This window comes from Rosa chinensis, chromosome 4 (assembly GCF_002994745.2).
Source record: "Rosa chinensis cultivar Old Blush chromosome 4, RchiOBHm-V2, whole genome shotgun sequence".
Taxonomy (NCBI): Eukaryota; Viridiplantae; Streptophyta; class Magnoliopsida; order Rosales; family Rosaceae; genus Rosa; species Rosa chinensis.
Genome location: NC_037091.1, coordinates 34,919,791 through 34,939,270, shown reverse-complemented (window position 1 = coordinate 34,939,270; position 19,480 = coordinate 34,919,791). Strand labels below are relative to the sequence as shown.

Genomic DNA, 19,480 nt, shown 5'->3' with positions numbered 1-19,480 from the left:
TTACGTGCCCACCATTGTTAATTAAACATTTTGTTTAATTAACACTTCTTTGCTTCTTTTATTTTATTATTTTTTTCTTTTCTCCTTCTTCTTCTCTCTTCTCAATGCATTTCCGCATATATTATCGGAGGTAATTGGATTCCGCTCCTTTGATAGCGTTGACTACGGTTGACCCCCATTGACTATTTCGTCTCTTTCTCGAAAACTCCAACTAGCTCCAATTTTACATCATTTCCTCACGTTTCCGCAATTCCGCTTATTTCCTACACAATAAATAAAAATGGATTAATTACATATTAATTGACACGGGGATTAACTTATTTATAGTGCTTTAGATATAATTACACGCATATAAATGCGTATAATCACCTACAGATACACAGCCAAGCAGGCTACCGCCTGAGCCTCGGCTCACCCCCAGACTACCTTTGACGCGCCGCCACGCACCGCGCCAAGATAGCATCAGAAGCTCCAGAAGCTGGGAACTGAAGCATATTAGTTCAACATCGAAAACATGGAAGAGGTCAGCCTCTCCCCCACCTATAAAAGGTTCTCTCCTCTCTCCTAATTAATTACGCATTTACTACTTACCTACTGTCATTCTGTCAATATAAATACATTGACTAACTTAGGCATCGGAAAGAGAAGACCACCCAGCACGGTCTCCCTTTGACGCCTTTTGTATTTTGCTTGACAGGCAGCGGAAATATTGATTACATCACAAGTAGCGGTTCACCCATCGTACCAACGTTAACCAAGGTTTAGCCACCGCTAAATCTTAGACATTAACAAGATCAATAGAATCTACACCAAGGCATTTCAAGCTTCCTTCACAAGCAGCTCTCACATATGACAGCAGACCTTGAATCTCCATTTGGTTGTCCTCAAAGCTGATACTGAATTTGGTGGTCAATTCAACCTTGTCTCTCACTACTCCTTCACTCAAAGGCTGAATGATTTATTCTTATCAAGAATCCAAATAAGCTAGCTCATAGTAGCTACATGCAAGAACAATAGTACTTTATTACCTTGCTGAGAAGAAGTTTGTTGGTGAAGAGACCGTAAACATCAGCGGTATAGAGGAAGGTGACGCCGGCGTTGGTGGCGTAGTGGATGAGTTTGATCATGTTTGGTTTGGGCTTCGAGGGGCCATAGAAGACGGACATGCCCATGCAACCCAGTCCTTGAGTGGAGACCTCCATGCCTTGTGACCCTAGGCCCCAACTTTATCCTCCTCACGTTGGCCATGTGTTTATGTTAATTTGTGAAGCAGATAGTCAGATAGTAGCAGAGTGAGTGAGGGAAGAAGAGAAGACAGAGTGAAGGACCGCGGCCATTGTTGGTGCCAAGTGTCATTCTTAGACTCATACTCCAGTTTGGAAGCATAACTTTCTACCTTCCAAGATTTACTATTAACACTAGTTTCTAAGCCGTTTTTTTTAGCACAAGTTTGAAATCTTTGACACAAGTCATAGTCAAAGTGAGTCGTGTGAGTAGAATAGTCAAATCTCGAATTTAATTGATCCTGTCAAATCATCAGTTTTTCAATTAATTATTTTGTAAATTGAAATCATAGCTTTAATGGGCTTCCTTATTTGATGATGATTCATTAATGTGGGATACAAAATTATATCATATATGATCAGAGTTTTAAAGTATATGACACGATAGTTGACAAAAAAAAAAAACTAAGAATCAGACAGATAGTCTAGTAGGAAAAGATAGATAGCAACCAGAAAATAGAGCAGATTATGTGAACTAACAAATTTGGATATGATATGCAGTGAAAAGCATGATAGAATCTAGTAGTCAATTGTGTTTAACAAATAGTAGTTATTTACATGTCAAAGCACACTCGATTCAAGATTAAGAATTTTGGGACTATAGTCATAATCCCAACTAAAGGATGCAATAACAATAATCACCACACTTCTATTGCATATCACTCATATATCGTAATGTAAATGTCTCCATATACATATGAGAATGATGGCGGAAAGAAATAGACATATGAGGAAGATAACACAAGCACATAGACCGATGCAAATGAGAACAAAAACACAAATAAATGGAAGTTCACAAACTATCACTTGATCCAAAATTGACAAATATAAGGGCTTTAGTTGTAATCTCTTAATAGATGCAAATTAATCACCATACTGTGCCATACCAATTTTTCTCCTCATACAAGGCACATAAATCTTATAAAAATTAGGAAGGTAGCTCAAGCACAGACATAGTACCCCAAGATAACACAAACACCTACCCCCCAGGCCTAGGACCCCATTTTTCCCTTTCTCTTTTCTTCCATCCTTCTACTAGGCTAGGGAAAAGAGAAAAGAGAAAGGGAAAAATGGGGTCAATCAAAGATGAATTGGCTTGTTTGTTATTCAGTAAGAAGATTCACAGAGATATAGATCATTTACATTCTTGGTGATCCTCAGTTTCTAAACGGGGTCCATTAGTAAAATTAGGTGATAGTATAATTTCAAATTCTACTTTTACAACTCAAACAAGATGAAAGAACAATGGTGAGGGCAACAGTCCAAAACTGAGTTCAAGCAAAGCTTGACTTGTGGTCAAGCACTCACTTCCACTGGGAAAAACACAAACGACAAGAAATTGAAGAATTGAGAGATCAAATTGAAGAAGAAAACAAACTGTGACTTCAATGGGGACACGGGTGTCAATCCGATGCTGATAATAGAGATCAATAGAATCTACACCAAGTCATTTCAAGCTTCCTTCACAAGAAACTCTCACATATGCTGGCTCGCCACGAATAATCTCTCTCTTGTCGTCCTCAAAGTTGATAGCAAATTTGGTGGCCAGTTCAACCTTGTCTCTTTCTCCTCCAATCAAAGCCTGAACGATTTATCCTAAGTCAACAATTCAAATAAGCTAACTCAAAGTAGCTATATGCAAAGAACAACAGTGCTTGATTACCTTGTCAAGAAGAAGTTTGTTGGTGAAGGGACCATAAACGTCAACGGTATCAAGGAAGATGATGCCAACGTCGACGGCGTGGTGGATGAGATTGATCATGTTGGGTTCAGGCTTTAGGGGGACGGACATGCCCATGCAACCCAGTCCTTGAGCCGAGACCTCCAGGCCTTGTGACCGGAGCTTTATCCTCTTGATGATGTTGGCCATGTGTTTGTGTTAATTTGTGAAGCAGATAATAGCAGAGTGAGTGAAGGAAGAAGAGAAGACAGAGTGAGGGACTACGGCCATCATCAGTGCCAAGTGTCGTTCATAGACTCATGATCCAGTTTGGAAGCACGACTTTCTACCTCCCAATATTTACTATTAACAAATTACATATAAGTTATTGATAAAAAATGACTTAACAGATGCATCCGTTAAAGATTGAATTAAACATATAAGGACTAAATCTTACAAATAAGGACAATATTTCCCTATTGCCACGTGTCATGAGTTAATTTACTCTTTTACCCTTAACTACTTCTTTTGACTTCTAATCCCTTTATGTTACTTCTCAAAGAAAAAAAAATCCCTTTCTGTTATTGATGTCCTCATATTTTCCTATATTTCTATGCCTTTTACTCTTTGTATATATGTTTAGCTCTCCTTATTTATGGTTCATTTACGTTAGTTTAGTGTTTTTGTAGGTGTGTTTCAAAGAAAGAAGAAAAAAAGCTAAGCTAAGCTAACTAACACAGAAACTGTTGTGCAGAACACCTAACTTCGCTGAATTACTAGGAACTTCTTGGATGGAATTAGGAGCTGTATATGCATGAAAAGCCCGTGTGCCTAGTTTTTGAGGAATTTTATGGTTTACGATTCCGACTTTTTGGAAGGAGTTATGGCTATTTAAGTGAAGGCAGTTCAACTTGGATGGGAATCTGCAACAATTTTTACAGGTTCATGTCTAGAAGGCCCAACACATATATTTGGAAATCTTCAGTGTGCCACATCATTATTATTGAAGATCCAAGTCAAAGGAGGTTTAGGAATCCCTACTTGAATAAGGATTTGAGCCATATAAAAAGAAAAAGACGCATAGCAAGAAAGGAGGATTGGGAGTGAAGATTCTAAGTTCGCGTGGAGTTGGAGGCTGCTTTCTTCTACCAGTTTCCTTCCTTTCTCTTTCACAATTTTACTTTATGCTTTTCCTTAAGATCATCGTTTCTGTTATGACTCTAAGTAGCTAAACTCTTTGCTAGGGTCCCGATGGATCCTTAGCTTGACTATTCTATGTTTTTGGTTTGATGATTATTAGTTATGAATTCAATGTTGAATTATTAGTTATGAATTCAATGTTGAATTTTTAATCACCATAAGAATTGTTACTGATTTCAAAATTCTATTGATTAGCTACCATTAGGATTTTGTTTCAAGTTATATGATGAAAGAGTACGTAGATGCCCATGCCAAATCTTGAATGCTTCTTGTGATTAAAAACCATTAATTGGTCTAGTAGATGCCATGCTATATCGGTTTACATGATTCCTTTTGTTCTATTTGTGCTTAAACAGGTTCCTAACCAAATGCCATGTTTTAGGGATACATTGAATTCTATACTTTGCCATAAGATAGTTTCATACTTGGGAGAACCTATGCATATAAGTACTTTGTTTTTAATTTCCTTTCTTTCTTTTGAACATATGGGTTTGGTGGCCATAATTCTAGTTCATCCCACAATAGATAGTTAAAAGACTGTTGTAAGAGATAAAATGATATGTGCCAAAAGGAGGGAAATTTGCTGCTGCCTAGGTTTGGTGGGAGGATTTCAAATCAATTTGAGCCAAAATGAAAACATTGTTGCCGTCTATGTTCCTCATTCAAACAGTAGAATGACAATACCTGTTGTACAAGATTTTTCATCTTGCCCTATGTATACGTAGTATAAATTGTCAAATTGTCATACAACGGAAACAACTAGACTGTCGTACCATGCAACACATTTCCACAACAGAATATGCATAATTCTATTGTGTGATAAAATTGGTGAACTTGTCTTGGGAGTGAATTTTGAGTTTAGTGATGGCGGGATATCTACCTCTAAATTTTGTGTCATTCATACAACAGAACATGCATAATTCTGTTGTCTAATAGAACTCTAAAGAAAAAGTTCTCAATTTGGTGGCATATATTCCCACAACAGATCTTCATTAACACCGTTGTACAATTGAGTTCACGTTGTTACACGACGGTCAACTTTTATTTTCTTGTCTGATGGGTGTTGTGTGATGCACTTTTTGTAGTAGTGTTGGGAGAACCTTGCTTTATCGATTGCATTGCTTAATTTGTGTTGGTAACTAGTTTTATTTTTCTCTTGTTTACAAAAATCATAAAAATATTTGCGTGTCTTTTCTTGTGTCAATTTAGTTAGACGTAGGAGTTGGTAATCAAACCCCAATTGGAACGACCTTACACTTGCACAAGTTATACTACAACCGATTTGTGTACTTGCGGATTAGTTTATTTAAATTTTGACAACAAGTTTTTGGGGCCATCGGTCGGGATCAAAAAATTGACTTTTGGTTCTAACCAAATTGCTAGATTCTATTTCCTTGGCTAACCTAGTTTTTTTTTTTTTAGTTTTTTTTTCTTGTTAGTTTTTAGTGTTGCTGGAACAAGTCAAAAACGTCTCTACTTGTAAATAGTTTAGGATTTGCTTTTTCCCTTTAAACTTAGGAATAGGTCTTTATGTTCTTTTTATTATCAAACTGTGTGCCTATATAACTAAGCTTCTGTTTATTTTGTAGGCACAATTATCTCTTAAGCTCTACACACCAACATTGATGCAAGGACAACACTCTCGCAGCCCAGACCTAGAACCTTTTGATCCATAACCTGAGAGAACTTTTCGGCAAAATCGTCAACACAACAAGAAGCCTGTTGTTCAAACTCTTCAGACAACAATGGCTGATCAACTAGTAAACAACGACCCACCTATGAAGTTGTGTGAGTATACTGCATCAACAACCTTTGATGCTCCTTCATGCATTGTCTTGGCACCTATTGCACAACAATTTGAGATACGTCTTGCAACAATCCAACTTAATTCTTCCTACATTCTATGGGAAGGAGAATGAGAACCTCTATAATCATCTCAAATGATTCTTTGCAATATGTTTGACGTTCAACTACAAAGGAGTCACCAAAGAGCAAATTCGACTTCGCATGTTCGCATTCTCTTTGAAAGAAAAAGCACAAAGTTGGCTTGACTCTCTTGCACAAGGCTCCATTGACTCTTGGGTAGAATTATACAAAACGTTCCTTAGTAAGTTCTTTCCAGCTCACAAGACGAAAGCATTGATCACCCAAATCATAACCTTTGCTCAAGAAGCCGATGAACCTTTTCATGATGCATGGGAGTGCTACAATGATTTGTTTTGCAATGTCCTCATCATGGCTTCGACCCATGGCAGAAAATCAATTACTTCTATAGAGGGCTTACATCTGAATCTAGAGAAACAGTCGATGCGATAGTGGGAGGGAGTCTAATGGAGAAAATAGCAGAAGAAGCATAGAAGCATTTGATAACATATGTGAAAATTCACAACATTGGGACTATAGTGATGTACGAGCACTAGCACAAACAACAAAAAGAGAAGGTATTTATGAATTAAAAGCACGGGGAGGACTAGAAGAAGAAGTTGCAGCTCTCAGAAAGCAATTACAAGGGCTTACCCCACTTTTAAACAGGGTGGAGGAGAGATGTGCTTTATGTTCAAGTGTTGCCCATGATATTGATGAGTATCCCTCAAATCCTATGCTTGAAGACCGAGAAATTATCCATATTCTAATACATATAACTCAGGATGGAGAAATCATCCAAATTTTTCTTGGAGAAACAATCAAGGTGCTAGACCATCACAAAGATCCTATCAACCATATCAAGGAGCACCGATCGAACCACAAAAGTCCTCGCTTGAGGAAATCTTGAAAGCCTTCATGTTAAGCCAACAACAACATGCTCAACACTTGTCTAATACTATCGATACTCTTGCAAGCAAAGTGAATAACCATGGAGCCTCTATCTCTAAGCTTGAAACACAAGTAGGGCAGGTAGCTGCCAAATTGAGTGAATGGGAACAAGGCAAATTTCCAAGTCAAGCAGAGATCAATCCGGTGAACCACAAGCCTGTGAATTCAATTACAACTTTGAGAAGTGGTAAAGTGATTGATAATAACGTGGGAATTCATGAGGAGAATGTGCAACAAGAGAAATTTACAGCTGACACACCACAAGATCGTAAGGCTGTATCAATCCCAGAAGAGTCTGTCATAGCAGAGGATTCCAAAGACGGTTCCAATCTCCAGAAACATCTTATTCATAAACAAGTAGTTTCGTCTACTCCAAAGATATCCTCGACATCCACTCAAGAGTAGTTACATGTGCCTCCTATCCCCTATCCACAACGCTTAATGAAGAAGAAGAATGACAAGCATATGATGGACATTTTGGAGATGTTCAAAAAGGTACATATTAACATTCCACTCCTTGATGCAATAAACCAAATCCCTACATATGCAAAGTTCCTCAAAGATTTGTGCACGAATAAAAGGAAGTTTGAAGAGCATGAAAAGATTATGTTGTCTGAGGAAGTGAGTGCAGTGCTACAAAGAAAGCTTCCTCCAAAATTGTAGGATCCTGGCAGCTTTTCAATCCCTGGCACTATTGTGGATCATTCTTTCAAGAAAGCTCTGTTATATTTTGGTGCAAGTGTATACCTTATGCCATATTCTATGTATGAGCAATTGAACTTGGGTGAATTGCAAGCAACTACGATGAAGTTCCAACTGGCAGATTGATCAGCTAAAATTCCTAGAGGAATCATTGAAGATGTATTGGTAAAGCTTGATTAACTCATTCTTCCAGCAAATTTCTTTGTACTTGATATGGAAGAGGTACCAATACCAAATCATGAAATCCTAATGCTTTTGGACAGACCATTCATGGCCATTGCAGGAACAATGATAGACGTAAAAAGAGGAAGACTTACAATGGAAGTGCAAGATATGATGGTGGAATTAAACATCTTTGATATGGCTAAACATCCTTCTGAGGGTTACCATTGCTTTTCCCTTGAAGTTGTGGATCAAATTGTGCAGCAAGGTTTCATTGAAAATCGTTTCCCAGGCTTTTTGGAGACGTGTCTTACCCAAAGTGGAATGGAGTTTAACGAACCAGGGACTGAAGATGCAGTTGCAATCGTCGAAGTTGTTCCTAAGTATTCTCCACGGTTTCAACCAAGTTTTGAGCCTCTTCTACCATCAAACAGCAAGATAATTCCTTCTATTGTTGAAGCACCTAAATTGGAATTGAAACCACTTGCAAAACATCTTAAAATATGCATATTTGGGTGATTCAGAAACTTTACCCGTGATCGTTGCTTCCAACTTAAGTGGGATTGAAGAAGAGAAATTATTGAGAGTTCTTAAAGATCATAAGACAACTATTGGGTGGTCTATTGCAGATACTAAAGGTATAAGCCCCATAAAGTGCATGCATCGTATTCTTTTGGAGGGGGAATCGAAGCCAAGTCGTGAGGCACAAAGGAGATTGACCTGCATATGAAAGATGTTGTGAGAGTTGAAGTTTTGAAGCTTCTTGACATAGGAATAATTTATCCTATTTCAGATGGCACGTGGGTGAGTCCAGTCTAAGTTGTTCCAAAGAAATCCAGTATTACGATAGTCAAGAATGATTCCAATGAATTGGTGCCTCAAAGAATGACTACGGGATGGAGAGTTTGCATCGATGATCGGCAGCTTAATGCATCTATACACAAGGATCACTTTCCTCTACCATTTAATCGATCAAATGCTTGAAAGACGCCGGTCATAGTCAGTACCGTTTCTTGGATGGATACAATGGTTATAATCAGATTGCCATAGCACCAGAAGATCAAGAGAAAACGACTTTTACATGTCCCTTTGGCACCTACGGATACCGGAGGATGTTGTATTTACATGAGCATTTGCCAAGCATAATTAGCTATAATGAGCCACGCTTATACTACCGCCAGTAGTACCGATAACCATCGAGGGTGTGACCTACGGAAACAGAGCCAAATACACTATCACATGAACCCCGGCTCACCCCGAGATCATCGTTGACATGCCGCAACACGCCGCGCTAAGATCACCTCGCTGAAGCATCAGAAGCTAAAAACTGAAGCATATCAGTCCCATATCGAAAACAAAGAAGAGATCAGTCCCTTCCCCAAGTATAAAAGGTCCACTCCTCTCTCCTCATTGTTGATGCATTTATTACTTACCTACCGTTATTCTGTCAACATAAATACATTGACTAATTTAGGCATCGGAGAAGAGAAGACCACCAACCGCGGTCTCTCTCTAACGCTCTTTGTGTTTCATTTGATAGGTAGCGGAAGCAATGACAACCATATCACAAGTAGCGGCCCCTCGAACCCTTGAACAACCGAGGCTTAGCTACCGCTGAATCTTCGACATTAACATTGGCGCTGTCTGTGGGAACCCTTGAACAAAAGGTCATCCCATCATAACAATCACCATGACTAACGGTAGCAGGGGAGTCGCTGAAGAGCAAGTGGACCAGTCCGTCAACCCCAATCCACCAACCCCGCGACTAACGTTAACCCAGAGGCTAATGTTAACTGCGTCTTATTCAGCATACCAGTCAATCCCAACATGGAACCCCAAGCCACCCCCAGATCCAACAAACTGAAGCTACAACGGAAGCTCATCCAGGCAGCAGTAGCCACCCGCAGGGCTAGGATCTCGCCGCTATGTATGAGATGGCATTGGCGGACCTCCACAAGGCGAATAGGGAGCGTGAGCAAGAGAGCAAGGAAAAGTCTGAGGCCTAGAAACAAGTGGCCACGCTAATGTCAAGGTTCAACGAACTGAAGAAGGCACTGGAAGGGAATGCTAACCTAGCATAGAGTGAGCAATCGCAGAGTACCAGACGTAGTCGACCCAACGCCAGAGGACTAGTGCCCGTACCAGTCATACAGATGCAAGTCCCGCTGAACCCATCTGAGCTATTGGGAATGGGCCATCCACCTCCACCACGATTGATGTTAGAACAAGAAGCAGAATCACAACCACGCAGCAACCAGAGCTAGAACTGAGGGCAACCCGCCTGCCCGTAAGCGGGAGTTCAATTAGCAGAACCTTCAGGCAGGACCCGCTGGCTACGCAACCGCCCAAATCTTGGAAAGGATGCAGCAACTGGAATAGAGATTGATTCGGACCTAGGCAGGAGCCCTAGTGCCAATTCAAAATCCGCTCTTTGCCTCAAGATCAGGACCATTCACTGCCAGGATCCTATAGGCAGTCAGGCCAGCACATGCAAAAACACCAAAGATGCCACAGTATAGCGGCCTCACTAACCCTTTCATCCATATGGACACCTTCAAGAAAGTTACCAACAACAAAGGATTCGATGACGCCACCCTTTGCCACTTGTCCAATGAAACGTTAGATAGTGAGGCAATGAGCTGGTTCTTTGAGTGCCTGCCGGGATCCATTGACTCATTCCACGCACTATCAAACGCTTTCATGTCGCAGTTCATCCTATTGGCCGCCGGACATCACAACACAAGCCAGTTGTTCGGCGTTAAGCAGGGCACAGAGGAAACGTTGAAGACATTTGTCACCAAGTGGAGAGCAACGACATCTCGGTGCTACGATCTTGATAAAACAATGGCACTGGCAACCTTTAAGTAAAGACTCATAAAGGCCGTGTATGACCATGTCATGAGCGAGGCCGTCCTCCACGTGCGGGCAGAATTCATCACATACGGAGAAACCTCACCATCTCCTCCAACGCCAGCGAAATCCACTCAGCCTTCCTCCTGTCAGCAGGAGACCGCTAGTAAAACCTCTGCTATGCTGTTGATTGACAAAAAGAGGGAGTGGCAACAAGGAAACTACTAAAGCAAGCGGCAAAAGGACTAGCATTACCACAAGGGCAACCTCTCGTCCCATGGGGACAACAGTAACAAGCAGACGGAATCCTCCCAACTGTACGTAGTATTCACAGTCCTCACAGCCTTGTAGGAAGAAATATACGATCAATGCAAGGACCAGATACCACCACCACCAAGGAAATACCCAAGGGTGGGCAAACCAAGGAACACCGGCAAGTGGTGCAAGTACCAAGAACACAGCGGTCACAACACCAACAACTGTAACGCTCTTAAGACGGCAATAGAAACTTTGTATCGTGATGGCAAGTTGGAATAGTTCAAAGTGTGGCAGCCACTGCCGGTGGTCGCAGCCACTGCCGGTGGTCGCTAATATCAAACCCATGCGCCGTATCAACACCATTGACGGCGGCGCTCCTATCACCAACATGTCTCATAGGGCAAGAAAACGTTATGCGCGCCCCAACCACCCCAAAGAAGTTTGCAACATCCGCTATAAGAGATCCTTTAAACTACCAAAATCTGGGTGGAAACCCATTACCTTCTCTGAGGAAGAAGAGCGCGGAGTACATCTCCCCCACGACGATCCATTCTTGATCGACGCCATGCTCGATAAATGGTCCGTGGGAAGGGTCCTCGTTGACAGCGGATCCGCTGTCAATGTCATCTTCAATGGCTGCTACAATCAACTCCTACGGAACAGAAAATTACTTCAAGATCACGAACCCTTGCTCAGCTTCTCCGGCGATGTCACACAACCACTGGGTTCAGATTACATGCGCCTGGCCATCGGCGTTAGTCCATGCACATCGGAGGTACATATAGAATTTATTATGGTCGATTGCTTCAGTTCTTACAATGCCGTCTTTGGTAGACCAGCGCTCAACAAGCTAAAGTGCATCATTGTCGGATATATGATTCTCATAAAGTTCCCTACACCCAACGTCATAGGCTGTGTGAAGGGAAGCCAACAATTAGCACGAGAGTGCTACTCAATAACTGTAGCACGATCAACATGCCACCATGAGATCCTAACAGTGGGAAATCAGGTACCGTTGACGGATGCAATTGAAGACCCTAGGGACGGCAAGGAGAAGTATGTAAAAAAGGAACCTGTCAACAGAAAAACATCCCTACAGGTCGTCAGTATCTCGGATGAGCACCCTGAGCGGACGGTCCTGATCGGCGCTCAGCTCTCCCTCTAGATAGCGGCGAAACTCACACAGTTTCTACGAGACAACGCCGCCGTCTTTGTATGGTCCTACACTGACATGCCGGGCATCTCCCCTGAAATCATCACGCACAAGTTGAGCATCAATTCGTCTTTCTATCTGATCAAACAGAAGCGAAGGGCCTTTGACGAAGAAAGATATTGTGTAATAGGGGAAGAAGTCGTCAAGCTACTGGGCATCGAGTTCATCCGCCAAGTCAATTATCCCCAATGGATTTCCAATGTGGTCATGGTGAAGAAGCCTAGCGGCAAGTGGCGGATATGCGTAGACTTCAAGGGTCTCAACAAGGCATGCCCCAAGGATAGTTTCCCGTTACCCCGCATTGACCAACTGGTCGACGCAACAGCGGGATATAATTTGCTCTGTATGATGGACATCTTATCCGGATACAATCAAATCAAGATGCACCCCGGCGACCAAGAATGTACTACCTTCACAACCGACAAAGGCCTATATTGCTACAATGTCATGCCTTTCAGATTAAAGAACGCTGGGGCAACATACCAGCGGTTAATGAACGCCATGTTCGTGGAACACCATGGTAAAATAATAGAGGTCTACGTGGACGACATGCTAGTCAAGAGCATCAAGGCCAGCAGACACGTGGCAAACCTCCACATCATATTCGCCATTGTCCTTGCCTATGGTATGCGCCTCAACCTCGAGAAATGCTTTTTCGGCATCATCGCTAGCAAATTTTTAGGCTACATTGTCAGTGAACAAGGCATAAAGGCTAAACCTAACAAGGTGCAAGCCATTCTTAACATGAAGTCCTCGGTGTGGAAAGTGCACGTTCAAAGCCTCCAAGGTAAGCTCACCGCCTTCTCTCGTTTCATCTCCAAGCTTACTGACAGATGTCTCCCATTCTTTAAAGCCATGAAGAGGACCCACAAGAAAGAAATTGACTGGACACCAGACTGTGAGGTGGCATTCCAGAGTCTGAAGGAGTATTTAGCGGCAGTCCCACTTTTCTCCATACCTATACAGGGTGAGATACTTTACATATATCTAGCGGTATCCCCATCAGTGGTAAGCTGTGCCATTGTACTGCGAGAGGGACAGGACAAGCTCCCAGTATTCTACGCTGGCAGAGGCATGAATGGGGCGGAGACAAGATATACCCCTTTGGAGCAGCTCGCTCTCGCACTAACTGTCGCCCCTAGACGTCTATACCAATACTTCCAAGTCTATACAATCCATGTTTTGAGAATCAACCATTGAGGCAGGTTATGCAGAACCCTGAGCACTCGGGACGCCTCAGCGAGTTCGACATTGACTATAAGCCTCAAACTACTATGAAAGGCCTAGTGGTGGCCAACTTCATTATTGAGCTCACGGAGCGACATGATGAGCCCATCCCAAGGCCAAAACAAGGTGACACGGCCATGACAACCGCTGAGGAACCAGCACCCAAGCAATAGTCAGACTGGAACCTCCATGTGGTGCCGGCGTTATCTTCACAGGGCCAGGGGAACTGAACGTGGAATACGCATTGAAATTCAACTTCACAGCCTCAAACAACATGGTGGAGTATGAAGTGCTCATTGCAGGCTTGCTCCTAACCATCAACTCAAGTGCTGACAGCATCAACATATTCAACGACTCCCAGTTAGTCGTTAACCAAGTCAACGATAGCTTCCAAGCCAAAGACAAACAGTTAGTGGCATACTTGGGATACGTCAAAACGCTCCTCAGGAAATTCAAATTCCACACCATCATACAGATCCCCAGAGAAAAGAACGCCAAAGTAGTCTCTCTGGCAAGGTTAGCAACCGCTCAACCACACCAAAGTCTAGCGAACACAAGGGTCGAATGCCTTGATAAACCAAGCATCACCAAAACACTAGCAGAAATTTTCAACATTGAAGTGAACCCCAGCTGGATGGGTGAAATAAATCGAATACAAGAGAAATGGAACGCTGCAAAACGACAAGGTCGAAGCACGGCAACTTAAGCGAAGGGCAATCCGTTATAACATCCAGAATGGCAAGCTTTACTGCCTAGGGTTCACCCATCCCAACCTCCGGTGTCTAAGCCTAGAGCAAGGAAAAGTTATTTTGGCAATGATACACGTCGAAGAATGTGGAAACCACTTAGGCACCAGATCTTTAGCCAATCGTACCATGCGACAAGGGTACTTTTGCCCCATGCTCGGCGACGACGCCAGAGGTTTCCAAGTCCTACCACAAGTGTCAGCAATACGCTGACCTCCCTCATGCCCTGGCAGAGCCACTCTCGATAATCATCGGCCCATGGATTCACTCCACTTGGGGCCTCGACCTAGTTGGCAAATTACCAACCACTAGGGGAAAATTCAAGTACATCATAGTCGCCATCAACTACAATAGTAAGTGGATAGAAGCAGAACCGCTGACGGCAATCACTACCGCTAAGGTAACCACTTCCTTTGGAAGAACATCTATTGCAGGTACGGCATCCCCCAGACCATCATCACAGACAACGGAGCACAGTTCAATAACAAGGAGATCATATCTTTTACCGCCAATCTGGGCACCAAGATGAGCTTTGCATCTGTGGCTCACCCCAAACCAACGGACAGGTTGAAGCGGCAAATGAGATAATCAAGAAACTGCTAAAAAACAAACTCTATGACGCCAAAGGGTTTGTGGGCGGAGAAACTCCCGGAAGTTCTGTGGGCCATCAGGACAACTCCAACATCTGCTAACGGTGAAACACCGTTTTGCATGATGTTTGGGACTGAGGCTAGGGGTGGGCATAAACCGAACCGGGAGTCGAAAATCAGACGAACCGGGCCGGAAAAACAGTCCGGTGATCGAACTGGATGAAAAAAGCATTGAAAAACTCATCAGCCGAACCGGACCGAATCTTTCCGGTTCGGGACCTGTTTAGCCCTTCAAACCGGCCGAAGTATATATTTCTTTAATTTGGTGTCGCTTTCTTATTGGATGATTTTTGTTTATGTTGCACCTTACCACACACAATCACAATCCCCTTATATAAATTCTCATAACCCTAAATCCCTAACGATAGCAGCCTCATTCTCTCACTATGATCTCTCTCTCACCATCTCTCATTCTCTCTCTCAAGTCTTACCATCTTCCACAAAAACTTAGGCCGCAACTAAATTAGGCCATGTCCTTTTAGAATAGATGAGGCCTTCATCAGATCCATCCACCACGTCGTCCACTGCGGCTAATCGACGGACTATCCCCCAAAGCAAGGTCGCCGTTCTCGGTGTTCTCCATCATCAGGTGATCTTCTTCATTGCAGGTCATATTCTATTCGATTTGAGTTAGGTGTTAGATTAGTTGTTCAATTTTATTCTCTTTTTAGGTTGAGATCAGATTGGGTTTATATAAGATATGATTATGATTATGGTTTATGATTTTTGAATTATGTATTGCAGGATATGGAATCATAGATCTGGAAGGGATGGATGAGATGAAGCCGGAATTTTTTCTTTTTTGATGTGATATGGGAATTGAAAGCTATGTTTAAAGCTTTGATATTTTTTTGTTATTAATTTTTTTTCTTATGAACTTTGGCACATTGATTATAGCAAACCCAGATCAGTATGTTTGCTGAGATTAGTACTAAGCTTCAGAGTTTGATTTTGGATTGTTTGCTGAAATTAGTATGTTTGTTTTTGTGTTGTTTTCTCTTGTTAACAGTATGTACGATTAGATCTATCATCTATGCATGCAAAGCAAAGATTATATGTTTATGTTTAAGTTCATCCCCATAAAAAAAAAAAATTTTTAAAAAAAAAAAAGTTTACATGAAGAAGCTTTGATCTGGAACTTGAAGCCCAAAAAATGGGTTATATTGTTCATCAGACATAATAAATGGATCAATTGGTTAAGAATATGAATGAAGAAAAAAAAATATGGATTAAAAAGATGAGAGTAAAGCCCATAAAAACTTTTAGTTGTCAAAGAAAAAGCCCATTAAAATTGAAAAAAAAAGCCCATCTAAAACCGACCCCGAACCGGGCCGAACTGAAAATTTGGTAACCCGAAGTTTTCGGCCGAGCCAATCTTTTTCGGTTCTCGGTCCAGATTTTGGCCCAACCGATAAGTCTGGGTCGGACTCGGTTTGGGCCCAGAACCGAACAGAGCCGACCCGCGCCCACCCCTAACTGAGGCCGTCCTACCAACCTCCACAAAGATCTCCTCAAGGAAAACTGCCACAAGGCCCACTTGCACAATCTGCAAAACAAACAGTGGGTATCGCTTTTCTACAACGCCAAAGTCAAAGCCCAGAACCTCCAACTTGGGGACTGGGTAATGAAGGAAGTCATTCCACCGCCAACGGAACTCCGTCCCACTTGGGGAAGGACCATATAAAATAGTAAAAGTCGTCAACCCCGACAATGGACAAGGATGCGTCACAATGACCCACTCTTGGAATACTGAACACCTCCAATATTACTATAAGTAGCTATACCGCTGCCCAAGAGCATCTTGACTTAGCTAAATTTTTGTACAATATTTAGCTAAGGCACCAAACATTGACATGCACAAAATTAGTGCTCAATTTAAAACCCTATCAATGTAGTAAGAATAAGTAGGGATCGTTCTCAACCGGGGATTAGGGTCTAATTAATTCCTAAAAAATAAAACGTTAGTAAAACAAAAATATATATTATAAACAATATTTACGAAAAGTACATGTAAGGGGATTTAGGATTTATTTTCTAATTTAACAACTAAGTATGGATGTAACGAAATTAGATAGGATTAACTACTACTAACACGTTGGCACAGTTTCAAACATCAAATCACGAATCAAAATATGTCAAAGCATAGAATCAATCAAGAACAAAGATGAACCCATACAAAGTTCTTTTTACTTCCCTTAATTAAATTAACTAGATGAACAAACCATAGTTATTAAAGCCTAGAATGCTAGCACCTTAATATGGATTCAATTACATGTTTATCAACCTAAGTATGCATCCAAAAATCAATTAATACATAAAAGATGGGATTGAAGCTCAAAATTAACAATCATGCAAGAACATATAGAAATCGCAACTTTTCAATTTGAAAACCTAAAACATGCTTCATAGTATTCGAAAATCACATAACTAAAACCAACACTTAAGCATCCATAGAAATCACAAATCATAAAACCAAGAAAGAAAACCAAATCGCAATTTATTCAAAAACCTGAAATAGTTTACAATCCAAAACCGAAAACAAAAATAGAGTTTCATGGTTACACTTTTTGATGTTTAAGGATGCAAGAAGCTTCAAAAGGTGGTGGAATGGATGATAGTTACGGTAAGGATGCTTGAATGGAGAGGTGGATACTTCACGGCCTTGAACTTTGAATTCCTTGAGATTGCCGAAACATGGAAGAGAAGGGGAAGTGTTTGTGGCTTTTGATAATGAATTTTGTGGTGTGTAAAAGAGCTTTACAAACCTCCATTATATAGTGAACGGCAAGAGCTAGGGTTCCCTTGAATTTCTCCTCTTGTGACATCATTCAACCAATATGAAAATTTCTTGAGAAGTGGAGAACAAGTCACCTTTGTAATTGCCGAATTCTTATATGTATGTAGACCATATTTCGGCCTCCTTGGAATTAGGAATCATATTTCAATATTTATTCCTTTATTTTCTTCTCCAAAATTCCATAGAAATCCAAGAATAATCCAAAAATATATTTGCCGAAATTCCTTGATATTCTTCTATATATGTCACGGAAAAAAGCAACAACAATGACCCATGGACTCCTCAAAACATCAAGAAGGTTCTAGAGACTCATGTGCAAGTCACATGCTTCAATCTTGGGCCAGACTGCTCCAAATTAATCCAATTCAAAAGCCCACTACATGATTGCCGAAATTCTTCTATAATCTAGAACATTCTTGAACTATCTTGAGTCATCGTCAAGACACAGCATCTCCTAGCCTCATAAGGTATTCTAGCAGCATCAGGACTCCTAGTGTCATTAGGCTGCCTCGTCTAATTGGCACTCTGTCATTTCTTCATTTTCGATCATCATTTTTCCGAGCTCATTCCTAGTTGCAGTAAGATTCCTACTTCAACTGGGAGTCCTTTTCCTGGTAGAACTGGGAAAACTTTATTTCTCCACTTCTTCTCATTTCTGCACATATAACTCCTTGCCTTTCATTTCCAAACTCAAAACTATCTAAAAACATAAAACAAGTTAGAACTGACATTATTAAGGAAATAACTAAGCAAAATGTGAGAGAAATGTAGTCGAAATTAGTCTCAAGGCATACCTACTGTGTGGCTTGTGATCGCTGCCAACGGACTGGAAATATCTCTTCGAGGAATCAAATGCCCCTCCAAAATATTCTTGAAGTCGAAATCTTTGATGTTTGGGGGATAGACTTCATGGGACCATTCCCATCTTTCTATGGTTATATCTACATCTTGATGGCTGTGGATTATGTCTCTAAGTGGGTTGAAGCCATGCCTTACAAGACCAACGATCACAAAGTGGTGCTTAGTTTTCTCAAGGAGATGATTTTTACTTGTTTCGGCACACCTCGGGCAATTATTGGTGATAGAGGATCTCACTTTTGCAACAAGCCTTTTGAAGCCCTTATGGAGAAGTATAATGTTACTCACAAGGTTGCAACTCCTTATCACCCTCAAACAAGTGGTCAAGTTGAGATTTCAAATAGAGAAATCAAGAGCATCCTCGAGAAAACCGTGCAAACATCAAGAAAAGATTGAGCAATGAAATTAAGCGATGCATTATGGGCTTATAGCCTATAAAACTCCTATCGGGATGTCTTCATATTGCATTATTTTTGGAAAAGCTTGTCACCTTCTTGTTGAGCTTAAACACAAGGCTTATTGGGCAATCAAGAAGCTCAATTTTGACAAAAAAAAACAGCCGGCGACGCGAGGAACTTCAACTTAATGAATTGGATGAATTGAGGAATCATGCTTACGAGAATGCCAATATTTACAAGAAAAGAACAAAGCTTTATCATGATAGGCGAATTCTACGGAAGGAACTTTTCCCAAATCCAAAGGTGTTGCTGTACAACTCATGGTTGAGACTCTTTCCCTGGCAAACTTCGTTCACGGTGGTACGGACCTTTCCTTGTTACTCAAGTTTTTCCTCATGGAGCGGTAGAAATTCAAAACATGCAAATCGGGAATCTCTTCAAGGTTAATGAGCAGCGTTTAAAGCATTATTTGGAGCCGAATTACAATGCACAAAAGGGGGGTTTGAACTTTACTGACCCTTCCTCTTCAACTTAGTTCTCAGGCTCCAAGGCTATGTCCGGCTGAAGACATAAAATTTAGCGCTTGTTAGGAGACAACCCAATCGCTTTCCCTATTTATTTTTTTTCAATTTTTCTTTCTCTTTAATGTTTTTGTGACCGTG

The 19,480-nt window shown here is 41.2% G+C and overlaps 1 protein-coding gene, 1 long non-coding RNA gene, 1 other non-coding gene and 1 pseudogene across 3 annotated transcripts; 1 reads left to right on the top strand and 3 right to left on the bottom strand.

The window, feature by feature from the left end:
- Nucleotides 1–778: 778 nt before the first annotated feature.
- Nucleotides 779–1,202, bottom strand: LOC112199175 (probable aldo-keto reductase 2). Its single transcript, XM_024340227.1, has 2 exons — nt 1,029–1,202; nt 779–949 (listed from the first exon to the last, which is right to left on the bottom strand). Exons 1-2 carry the CDS (start codon nt 1,200–1,202, stop codon nt 779–781), a joined length of 345 nt encoding a protein of 114 aa, XP_024195995.1.
- Nucleotides 1,203–2,587: 1,385 nt separating this feature from the next.
- LOC112199174 lies at nt 2,588–3,153 on the bottom strand (annotated as a pseudogene).
- Nucleotides 3,154–6,277: 3,124 nt separating this feature from the next.
- Nucleotides 6,278–6,385, bottom strand: LOC112201197. Its single transcript, XR_002936653.1, has one exon. It is a non-coding gene; the product is annotated as a small nucleolar RNA R71 (small nucleolar RNA).
- Nucleotides 6,386–15,151: 8,766 nt separating this feature from the next.
- On the top strand, nt 15,152–15,717 carry LOC121052931. Its single transcript, XR_005810293.1, has 2 exons — nt 15,152–15,354; nt 15,510–15,717. It is a non-coding gene; the product is annotated as an uncharacterized LOC121052931 (long non-coding RNA).
- The last annotated feature ends 3,763 nt before the right edge of the window (nt 15,718–19,480 follow it).